General features: G+C 42.8%; 1 protein-coding gene and 1 long non-coding RNA gene across 4 annotated transcripts in view; one reads left to right on the top strand and one right to left on the bottom strand.

The window, feature by feature from the left end:
• The window catches only part of LOC130282298 (uncharacterized), a 98,485-nt gene extending 88,396 nt beyond the window's left edge, over positions 1–10,089 (top strand). Inside the window, exon 3 of the long non-coding RNA XR_008846325.1 lies at positions 9,967–10,089. This is a non-coding gene — a long non-coding RNA (uncharacterized LOC130282298). The remainder of the gene's footprint in view (positions 1–9,966) is intronic.
• Positions 1–12,166, bottom strand: part of ALOX5 (arachidonate 5-lipoxygenase) — a 161,252-nt gene that overhangs the window by 69,298 nt on the left and 79,788 nt on the right. For all 3 annotated transcript variants that reach the window (XM_056530386.1, XM_056530388.1, XM_056530387.1), the window contains exons 5-8: positions 10,224–10,330; positions 9,310–9,482; positions 7,859–8,005; positions 6,742–6,945 (exon numbers count right to left, since the gene is read on the bottom strand). In XM_056530386.1, the coding sequence (XP_056386361.1) occupies positions 6,742–6,945; positions 7,859–8,005; positions 9,310–9,482; positions 10,224–10,330 (631 nt within the window). The remainder of the gene's footprint in view (positions 1–6,741; positions 6,946–7,858; positions 8,006–9,309; positions 9,483–10,223; positions 10,331–12,166) is intronic.

Below are 12,166 nucleotides of genomic sequence, written 5' to 3'. Positions count from 1 at the left end.
AATTATTATATATGTGTGGTCCTACTCCTATCTGTGTTGTTTACTGCTTAGTGCCCCTCACAGAGATCTTTACCTAACACTTGGCATCTCTAAAATGGCTGTGGAAGCTGTGTGCATAGGCTTTCATAGTGGCTTTGACATCACCCCTATACTGCTTCCTGGTAGGCTGGGAGAGCTTTTTTAAAAGCAGTATGGAATTCCCTGAGGTCATGTGATCCTTGATATTATTTTTGCAGGTTCTGCCAAATTGGGGTTCTACAGGTTTAGTTTGCTCATTTCGGCCTGAGAACCAAAGCCTTAGAAAACTTTTAACATATGCACATAAATATCGGCACAAGTTATTATCACATGCACATGCTAACAAAGCACTGAATATTTATTTCTTAAAGAGTACCTCTCATGATCTTGTTAAATTTTATAATCCTCCCAGTTCACTGCCGCCATCATGATAAACCACCCCCTGCCTTAATTTTTATTATTTGTTAGTTTTCTACCTTGATATTGTTCTGTATTTTCTGCTCAGTCAAAGTCAGATTCACAGACTGGGAAGGGGCGTTACCCAGCAGGCGTGACATCATCTGAAGCCATACAGGGGAAACTTCCTCCCTCACTCTGCTAAACACAGCCCAGCCCAGAGCAGTTCAGTGTGAGATGAGCTATGATTGAATAAGGCTGCACCCCCCTCCCTCAGCACTCCAGACTGCATTTCCTGATTTTGGACTTCTGCCAGGCCAGCAGGAGTCCAAAGTCTGTGCAAAAGATGGGGGAAAACTCAATTTTTTAAACAAAATACATTACAAAGATTTTTTTTTTTTTTTTTTTGCCAATTTAAGTATATCTGCTAAAGAAGTATTCAGTAAAAGGGACAGTGACCAAATCTACATTCTCCTGACTCCGAAGCTGTACTATTCGGAGCTGTCTTCAAGTGCCTGTGTTTCACTGGATTTGTGACAGAAGTTCAGTAAAGTTTACTAGTTGTTTACTAGAATCCTTGCTTAGAGGTCATAATCCTGGGCTTTGTATGTGGGAACAGCTTTATTTTAAAAAAAAAAGGACATTTGTGTGGTCCAAAGGCAAACATTGGGTTGACACCATCCAGCTATGTGACATATACATGGCTTCCACATACACACATATGTTTACATTTTTTGAAGCATTTGATACCATTCATAACATGCAGTTATTGAACATGTAAGTGTCCTTCAATCTGAATAAACTTTCTAAATAGTCAGCAAGATGGCAGATGGGGTTCACTGTTGATAAGGGTAAGTCTACAATACAAAAGGGTTTACTTATAATAAACCAACTGATAGCATGCAATGCCAGTCTGCTACAGAAAAAATATGTATTCGATCCCTTTAGAAAGCACTGGTGCAACTGTAGTTTGCATATACAGCTGTTGGGCACCAGTCCATGAAAAAGATATGAGAGAGCTGGAGTGAGTTCAAGAAAAGGTAATAAATTGATATGAGAATTGGAAAATCTCAGTTATGAAGATATGGTATCAGAAATAAAATTATTTAACATTTTTGAGAGTATTCTAATTGCTCAACCATATATATGAGAATAACCAACTGTGTTCTAGTGCAGCTCACAAGTGTATCTAACTCAGGGGAACCGAGGTTAACCAACAATGAATGACACAAATACCCTGTGTGTCTGAATTGACGCAAAGTGAAAGTATATAAAGAGAGTGGTCCTCTAGGTAACCCTGGGATGTAATTAATGAATGTATACAAGAGGTACAGAGATAAAAATGAATGTGTGCAGTTACCCCAACATATGAATGCAAGTTAGTGGCTGAATAAAAATAAGTTTAATTGAAAACAATCTGCATATATACAACAGGGGATAAATCGCAGGGCCCTTGCGATTATCCTAAAATCAAAGATGTAAAGCAACATCAATAAGTGTGGTGGCCCAGTACAGGAGTTGCACCCCTGTACCCTTGCTGTCCTGTCAGGCGGATCTATTGCGGTGTCCCCTGAGTCTCTTTTTAATCTATGTAATGTAAATGTGGAAACCATGATGCCATCCTGAGTCCTAGGTGGAACTTTAAAGATCCGCCCCTTGTTGCTGGGGAAGCGGAAGTCAGCGCTGCACCGCTGACATACTTCCGTCCAGCGGCCATCTTCCCAAAGCCCACTATAAAAAAACAGTGCCGCTGGACCTCTTCAGTTTGAAGAAAGAAAGTATGGAGGGTCCAGCACTTCATTGCAAGCAGCTTTATTGAGGATACATCACACCATAAAAACGACAGTCAGTCAAACATGTTTCGAGCGCAAGCGCTCTTCCTCAGTGGAAGAGCGATTGCGCTCGAAACATGTCTGACTGACTGTCGTTTTTATAGTGTGATGTATCTTCAATAAAGCTGCTTGCAGTGAAGTGCTGGACCCTCCGTACTTTCTTTCTTCAATATTGGATACCTTGCCAGGCACCGATCCGAGCACCGTACATCAGGGAAGGTGAGCTGGATAACTCACTTGTTTGTTGCATTTACCTCTTCAGTTTGCCTGAAGTCGGCAGAGAGAGCAACATGGCGGAACAGCAAGCAAGTAAGAGGTCAGAGAGTCCTAAGATGGGGCCCGGCGCCTGAAAAGTTCCAGAGGCCACAGCAAAGATATTTTAAAAGTTGGCGGACCATCTACAGAAGATCTCCATTGGGGCTGAAGACGTCTATCTCAAAGCCCGCTGCCCGATGACAACAGAAATTGGCCATCGACTCCGGCGGTGGAACGCCTGCATTATCCAGAGGAGCGTTGCCGGGGAGGCTTTCCCCTCACCACCGGACGTGGGGATCCTGGGCGGAGATCCATATGGAGGAATCAGAAGTAAGTGCTCCAGCTGAGGCTACTTTCTCTACCCCTCCATCTACCCCCAGTCCAGAGCCTGCCCTCCAGGTCCAGAAGTCCACAGCACGCCCCCGGTCGCCACTACTGCCCCGGTGGCTATTTTGGCGATGAGCAAAGACTTATCCAGTACATGACAGAGCACCTTCTACCCATGCAGGGGAAGCCCCATCCTTCAGTTCCGACAGCCCAGTCCGGGAGGGCTAAGCAAGAGGCCCAAATGACTGCATTAGTGGAGGAGATGAAGGCACAAAGAAGGAAGGACTATGGGCCAAAACCAATGCCATATAAATTGCACCAAGCGCAACAACATGACATGAAAACACTTGAGGCCCTGTACATTAGGATGCTAGACCACCCAGAGAGGGAGAGCCACCCCTAGAGAGGTGTAGAGCCACGGAAATTAAGTTTGATAGAGTGCGGGGGTTTGGCACCCTCATGGAGCGATCACGGTGGAACCATCCTAGTAAATAGAAGAGCAGTCAAGAGAGACTACTTTCCATTGGATGACTGGGATGCGGTCCCCTTTGGCTTGCTGTCTCCTAAAGCCAGGGGAGCCTGTCAAGAAGAGAAAGAAATGTATCTGCCTGAGGCGCCTGTCGTGGCACCATGTACCAACTCAAGTCATCAACAGATGTGCCCAGGCCTACTCCTGTCGCTGAGGTGGTTTGGCCTACTCACCAGGCACCAACTAAAGTGCCTTGGCCTACTCCTGCTAAGGAGGAGGTTTGGCAGGCCCAACAGGCACCAACACATTGTCCACCAGTGGCGCAAGCGGCTGCTGTGCAAATGGTAGTCACTGTGAGTCCTACCATAACCGAGTCCACTTTGTCCCGAAAGAATTGAAACACTCATGTCAGTCCTCTGGAGGGGGTACAGTCCCGTGGTCCCTGTTACATGTCCCAGGCTAGGAAGCAGTCCGACAGGCGAGGCTGGGATGGGAAGTTTCCAGGCTGACTTTCATGTGTAATCCTTTTGTTTTGTACTCTTTAGTCGAGAGACTGACTTTGTTTCTGTGAAAGTACCACTATTGTTCTTTCAGGTTATGCAACGTTCAAGAAAAGTGCCTGGTGGACTAACCAAGAACTCTTTGCAACCATTTTGCGTAAGTAAATGTGCCCGTCTTACAGCCATGATTCTTTACTACAGACTCCTCAGAATGGTAGAGCGATACTCCGAAACTATTCGCACAGTAATATATTGTTTATTCTTTTGCACAAGTGAATGCAATTATTATAATTGTTGTAAAACTGTATTATTCAGGTCAACATGTAATAAAGTGTATATAAAGTGTTTATAAAAGTTATCCGTCTACAGTATAGTAATGTCTAGTCAGTATAGAATGATTAATTCTAACTCATTTCGTGTACAGATAGTCAGTAATGTACATAGTATATCTTATGTAACTACTATAGTCAAATTTCATATAATTAGTAATAACTGTAGCTAACCAGTCTATATATTCAGTCCATATCAGTCAACAAATGTCTGATGTCAATTGTTTCCTGTCCATCGTGTACTTGTGGCCAGAAAGTTCTCCTGGAGGTGTAAGTAACACATACAGTGACAGAGTTACTGTGTATATAGGTAACTTTCAAAATTGTCAAAATAAAATAATTTTTTTTCTTAAATGTATGACTGCTAGTCCCAAAGTTATGGGGCGAAGTAGCTTAATGCTGAATGGCTCCATTAGCACAGGCATCAGGGTAGAGAGCCTCAGGCAGCCCGATCCAAACTCATCTTTCTTCACCAAAAAGCAGTTACAAGACTAAAAGGATCTCATATTTTCGTCTCAGTTGTCCCCGTTGTCAAACCCTCAAAGATGAAGCATGTAAGGACGTTAATTGTAATGCCACATGGATTCTTCCCCTGTTCATCAGTCCTGTGAAGGACATTGGCTCAATGCCCCAGGAACTGTTTCTATTGTTGTTACATGGCCTCAGTGGCCACCTTATTTTCATCTGCCCTCTAGGACTGAGCACCGAGGACGGCTTTTGTTAAGAGGGCGAGTTTGTGGTGGCCCAGTGTCAGGCGGACTCTATTGCAGTGTCCCCTGAGTCCCTCTTTAATCTATGTAATGTAAATGATTAATTATACCTTATGTTATCTATTATAATGTCTTTATACTGTTATGTGCCTTTAAATACTGTTACCAAGTGTTGTAACCAAGGAAGGTACCAGTGTTCATGTGACTACTAGGGTGACCTATGGGACCCCTCCAGAGTCTCCCCCCCATATAAACCCTGGGAGGAGCTAGTTAGTTAGTTGTTGCTGAGCTACAGTGAAGTAAATTCCTGAGAGTGTCTGGTGTCCTGAGGAGACCCAAGGCCTACCACGCAGCCACACTTCAACTCATCAAGTGTCCCACAGGTGAAAGTCAAAACCTGGTAAGCTACATACGGGGTGAAGTCTGTCTAGTTAGTCCTAGTCAAGTCAGTCTTTCTAAGATCAGTCTTTATAAAGTCAGCATGGGCCTGCAGCAAATTGTCCAAATCCACTATAAGTCCGAGCGAGCCCTAAAGTCTCTGAAGTCACTGGTTACCTCCTTGGACCTAACTGAGCTGTCAAGACTATTACACCTGTCTACTTCAGTACAGCTGCTGTTGTTCCGTAACTTGGCGTTGGAGTCATAATATGCCTGGTGCCAAGCCCAGGATCCAGTGGCATACCTTCGGGTGGTGCAGAGGGTAAACCACACCCTGGCATCACGAATACAAGGGGCTAATGCCATCTGCCCCTAGGGTAATGACATCTGCCCTTATCACACCCTCACCACAAAAGATCCTAAAAATGTCTCATAGGATATCCATAGGATAAGATGGCAAACGCCAATGGTGCGCGTGGGGTTCCTGTGTGTCCATCGAACTACTCAATACTATTTCCACCAGTCTAGTTTGCCATCTTTATCTCCTTGCCTAAGTATTCCATCATTGCATGTTCATATTGTGGCATTATTTAGTCTATTATTGTAAGATATCATTAATATTATGGGCATTGAGATACACCAATAGCATTGTGTATACCAATACTGGTCAGCAGCTATCATAGTGTGTTTTTAGGATGGGGTCACTTTCCTGGGGGAGGGGGTTCATGGCCCCTCTCCAGGGTTGTTCTGTGCTCCTAGTGAGCAGTTTTAAGTTATTTTAAATATCCCTTGTGTATTATACAGTAGATGTGTTTTTGTGTATTTTTGGATCACTTATGTACAATAAATTACTTCATTTGTATTCATGATATAATAGTGGTGTGCATTTTCTTTTCGGTCTTAGCCTTTCTGTAGTGTGTTTAGTTCAGCTTCTTCCACAGTTAGTAACACCCAGTTTTCATTATTGTGGTTGAGCCACCCTCTTTGTATTAATAGACTATTTAACACCTCCTGTCATTGTAAAGAAAAAAAAAATAATTTTACGTCACAGAGACATGGCAAAAGTATTGATCATTGTGGTTCTGGGTGTTCAGACCCCCATTGATCACTGAATGGAGCCAGAAGAAGGGCGCAGCTGAGTGTTTCCCTCCAGGCTTCCTGCTCTATCTGTCTCATTGCCAAAGTCAGGCTCTATAAACTTATGATGAAGCCAATTTATTGCAATGAGTCAAGGGGAGCTGGGAGCTGTTGAGTGAATCACTAAGCCAAATGCTTTCTCTGCTCTATCTATCGATCATGGGGGGCTGAACATCCAGACACATCAATAGTTCCTCAATAGTACAAGCAAATATAACAAACTTAGTGGAGAGCTGACAAAAGCAGTTATTGCAATCTATTTATTACATACATGGACAGTCTCATGGTCATTCATACTACTCTCTTTCCTAAGAAGTCGGCCTCATCATCAACAGCTGATTTTGCCAGGGGTTTTACAACATTAGTAATGAATAGTATGATAAAAATTACCTTAAAAAGGGGATGAACAGCAGGTAGCTGGCGGAACATAGCAACTGCAAAAACTTCTGTAAGTAGGTGGGTCCTCAGAAGATGGCTAATTGTCTGATGAACATGGAAGTCAGATGATCTTACCCATATCTTAGCTAATAGCCAGTCATTCTTAGCATCAGACGGCAAAAATATTGGATTTTCTGGCCCTGGCGTTTGGTTTAACTATAGAAACAAAAAACAACAAATATGTTAAATCCATACGAATAAATAATGACTGTATTCAGATTTTAGTGCTCAAACATATTCTGCAAAAGCTGCTTAGAGTATTAAACTATCCTTAAAGGGGTACTCCGCCCCTAGACATCTTATTGCCTATCCAAAGGGGGATCCGAAGAATAGGGGATAAGATGTCTGATCGTGGGGTCCTGCCACAGAACTTCGCACTGTGTCGGATGACTGGCGATGCCGGGTGGAGGCCCAAAATGTCTCGGTCACGCCCCGCTTATGACATCATGGCCATGCCCCCTCAATGCAAGTCTATGGGAGGGGGCATGACAGCCGTCATGCCCCCTCCCATATGCTTGCATTGAGGGGGCATGGCCATGATGTCACGAGCCACCGGAGCTGCACCTGATGTTCTAAATGAATGGCGGGTGCAGCAGGGAGATCGCAGGGGTCCCCAGCAGCGGGACCCCAGCAATCAGACATCTTATCCCCTATCCTTTGGATAGGGGATAAGCTTTCTAGGGGTGGAGTACCCCTTTAAGGTATTTTCACAAATGTTTGCACTTTGTATTTTCAGCTTTAAAAAAACCTGCAGTCTCTCATAAGAAAATGCCTGAAAAAAACGGCAGTTTTTTTCCAATGGCTGGAAACAGCAGTTTTTTCGGCCATAATCTGCATTTTACGGCCATAATCAGCATTCTAAGAATAAGCTCTGGAAAAATACAGCTGAGCTGTGATTCGTTGTTATGGGAAAAACTAGACAATTTTAATTTTAGGCAGATTGATAAATTTGGGCCACTATGTTATTCTTCACAAAACTCATATCAATGTCATACCTAAATTTAAGCCATTTGAATTTGTTGGCCATTTCTTTTTATTTGAGTGGAAACACACTTCACATTCACAGTACCTGTATAGCAATTGGTACAATTTTGTTTGCAAGATTTTTGTACAATAAGCAGATAGGTGCCGCAAGGTATTGGATGGTGCATGGATCTGTTTTGTTTGCCGAGATACCATCAAGAAGATAAAAATCAACAATGAAGATGTTATTTTGCTGTAAAAAAAAATTAGGAAAAGTACATGTTCGGTTACATATCGCATTTGGTTTTTATTCTCCAGATCTATCTCCATCATATTTGACATGCAAAATGAAATTTCCATATTAAGTTCACTGGACATTAGATTTACTAGGGTTATATATAAAATATACTTATTTTATTCTAGGATCCCAAATGGAAATGCATATAGGTATACTATAAGGTCCTTGATACCACGGGAAAAAAAGAGCTATTGTTGCATGTTACAAGGGTGTACACTAAAAGTTACCAAATGCCCCCCTTCTCATGTTCTGCTTTGCATATAGTGGTGGAAATTGTATCTGACAGACTTCCTGCCTGCCCACCACATGCATCTTACACGTAATATTTGATACTCTATTAGCTGTTTTAGTTATTCTACCTTTGGTCCAAATGCTGGAGGAAGCAATTGAAAAGAGCAGAGTTATGCAGGCAGGAAGTCTGTTCCCTCCCGTTTTAGCCAATAGCTGCAGTGTAGTCAGTCATGTCAGAGCACAAGGTGCCGTCTTAATACCTTTTGCACAACACAGAAGAAGAGCAGGTAGCCAGCGTGGAATAAGTAGCAATTCCCATTTATTGAATAAAAACGGAGTCACAGGTCAGCAAATAACATGACGCGTTTCAGGCGTGTACGGCCCTTAGCCATATATGATATGACTAAGGGCAGTACACGCCTGAAATGCGTCATGTTATTTGCTGATCCGTGACTCTGTTTTTATTCAATAAATGGGAATTGCAACTTATTCCACGCTGGCTACCTGCTCTTCTTCAGATATGATATGACTAAGGGCAGTACACGCCTGAAACGCGTCATGTTATTTGCTGACCTGTGACTCCGTTTTTATTCAATAAATGGGAATTGCAACTTATTCCACGCTGGCTACCTGCTCTTCTTCATATATGATATGACTAAGGGCCGTACATGCCTGAAACGCGTCATGCTATTTGCTGACCCGTGACTCAATTTTTATTCAATAAATGGGAATTGCAACTTAATCCACGCTCTGCTACCTGCTCTTCTTCTTGAACTTTGGTGTTGCCATGCACCTGCCGTGTCGTGGACGGGATACACAGCTGGTGAGCTGATCTACTCTGCTTTTCCTTTTGCACAACCAGTAATATTTAGTGTACAGAACACTTTGGACACTTACATACAGTAAGAGAGGGTGAGTTGCAGAGTGAAATTAACAATACTGAAATGTTACAGAATTCTAGTAGCTTCACTTGACTAATTCTAAATATTTACTTAGAGTTTCAATTTAAGGTGACAATTAACATTTACCTCCATTTCTTTTTCAAGTGTAAGGTTCCGTTCAAGACTGCATTCCACCATTTCATGTGTAACTGGGAAATTTTCTGGTATTTTTTTGCATTTTTTTATTAAAACGGGGTTGCAGCCATTGAGAAACTGATATCCAAACATGAAGTCTTCTTGCCAGTGCTGCATTACATATTCTACAAAATGAGAGATGAAGGAAAAATTGCAATGTTCATGTTGACAGCAAATTTAGTTTTAGTTTTAGTCATAGTCTGTTGACTAAACCGACATTAAGTGTCAGTCATACGTTACTTCTCCGAATTGTTTTAGTTTTAGTTGACTGTCAAATAAAATCTAACAGGTTTTGTTAAAGTGTAATGCAAATTCTAGAGAAATGCTTAAATAAAGCAAACAAATGATATCTTCCTGAAGTAAATAGCTATTAACCTGTTATTGTGTATAGTGTTAAGGTGTTAACATTAAATAAAGTTCTGATGAGATCTCTTCCTAAATCCCCTGTACATAACATTTTAGTCTAGTTCTGATCAGTTGACTATAAAGATGATAGATTTTAGTGACCCTGTTGCCTATATTGTCTTTTTCCTCCTTGCCTAGTACTAACACATTCTGCAGCATTGTACATAAAGTCTAATCTGACACATCAGTCCTTGTGCTCAATAGGTCTAAATGGAATATCGGAGGAAACCCACACAAACGTGATGAACATGCAAGTGTTGTCCCTTGCCGGATGTAAACCCAAGACACCAGAACTGCAAAGCAACAGTGCTAACCACTGAACTGCTATGCTGCCAGGTGTTATTTAAATTTATTATCTTTCTATTTTATGGCATGTTTTCATTGGCATTCTTATAACCATTTTAATCTGGTTAACTGGTCTACGGAAATTGAGTTTTTGGAAACGTTTGTCGGAAACACACCTGATATTGTATTACTAATTCTCACGAAAATACGTTCAAAATCAGCAAAATCACTCCAGGAGGACTGGAACATATGCATGAAACTGTTCACAAAGAGGTTTTCCATCCTGTAGGTTACAAAAATGAAATTAGTATCAATGTAGAACTTTAGCATTTATCACACATCCTGTCTGAGTTCATGTTAGTTTCAGCCAACCAGGGTAACCAACCAACCAACCAAAACCATAACTTCTAAAAGTAGCTCTGGTCACTTGCCCTTTATTTATTTTGTAAATATTTAGCCTTTAAACCACCCTTTAGGTGTCCATACACCTTCAAATGTTCATTTAGGAATATCTTTACCAATCCCCAGACACACGAATCTAACCAAGAGAAAACTCCTTTAGGGAGAGCATCCAGCATGGGTTTATCCAAAACCCTTCGGCAATCTATTATTTGTAGTTTGCCTGTACATATTTTAAATTAATTGGAAATAAAGTTGAACGCAGGGGCAGACTGACAGGTCGGGAAGTCGGGCACTGCCCGAGGGGCCCAAGGTTGAGGGGGCCCACCCATGGCAGGTCTTCCTGCTTCACAAGACCAGGGAGTGCATGCTCCCTGATCTTCTAACAGCTAACGCAGGAGCATAGCAAGGGGGGACATGGCCTGGGTGCAGATTATGATGGAGGGAGGGGCCATTATCTTATCTAACTAAAGTGCAGGCACTTCTCCCCTTCACAATCTGTGTAGAAGAATGCATAAAGACCTGAGTCATATGGCCCGCAGGTCATTAAACCTCACTGTACAGGAAGAAGACAGTGTGATGTAAGGCATGCAATAATTCACTATTATTCTTTTTACACCACGTCTTATACTTCAGTCACCTTCAAAGCTGCACTACCTATTATGCAGTTGCATCATTTCTTATCCTTCTGTTACTTCCAGAACTGCACTCAGTATCCTGCTGTTACACCATGCCTTATCCTCCAGTCACCTTCAGAGCTGCACTCAGTATTATGCTGTTACAGCGTGCCTTATCCTCCTCTCACCTTCAGAGCTGAAGTACTGAAGCACTGTTCTGCTGTTACATCATGTCTTATCCTTCTGTCACCTCCATAGCTGCAGCCACTATTCAGCTGTTCCATCAGGTCTTATCCTCCTGTCACCTCCAGAGCTGCAGCCACTATTCAGCTGTTACATAATGTCTTATCCTCCTGTCACCTGTATTCTGTTCTTGCATCGTATTTTATACTCTAGTCACCTCCAGAGCTGGAGTAACTATTCTATTGCCTCATACTGCAGTCACCTCCAGAGGTGCTTTGGCTGTGTGCGGGTGATAGGAGTGTGATTGCTGTAATCATACTACTATCACTCTCAGGCGGAGCTGTCTACATTGATCTACACTTACAGCCTGTTAACATTGCTGGGCTGCCTACACTTACAGCCTGTACTCACTGCTGTGCTGCCTACACTTACAGCCTGTACTCACTGCTGTGCTGCTAGCGCTTACAGCCTGTACTCACTGCTGTGCTGCCTACACTTACAGCCTGTACACACTGCTGGGCTGCCTACACTTACAGCCTGTACTCAGTGCTGTGCTGCCTACATTTACTGGGGGGTTGAGGAGTCAGTGCAGCCCAGCTTTAGGTATTGGAGGAAGCCTGTCTGCGCTGACTCCACCTTCCTCATTAGTGTACGTCAGTGAGGAAGGCAGCACCAGCATTGCGACTCCCTTCTGGACGTAAAATACTGGAGCGTTGATTCTATTCCAGTGGGAACATGGTGGCCACATTCCTGTAACTGAGATCTCAGCATGTACAGGCTTCCTAAGAGTGATATGATTGGGATTTGGTGGCCCAGTACGGGATGGTGTTTCCCCATGCAGCTCCTGCTCTGTCAGGCACTGTCCCTTTATGTCCCCAGGACCCCCCTCCAGTGTTACCCCCAGTGTACATATGTTATAC

Source organism: Hyla sarda, chromosome 7 (genome assembly GCF_029499605.1).
Source record: "Hyla sarda isolate aHylSar1 chromosome 7, aHylSar1.hap1, whole genome shotgun sequence".
NCBI lineage: Eukaryota > Metazoa > Chordata > Amphibia > Anura > Hylidae > Hyla > Hyla sarda.
The sequence above is the reverse complement of the archived record's forward strand: the minus strand, read 5'-3'. Positions and strand labels throughout refer to the sequence as shown.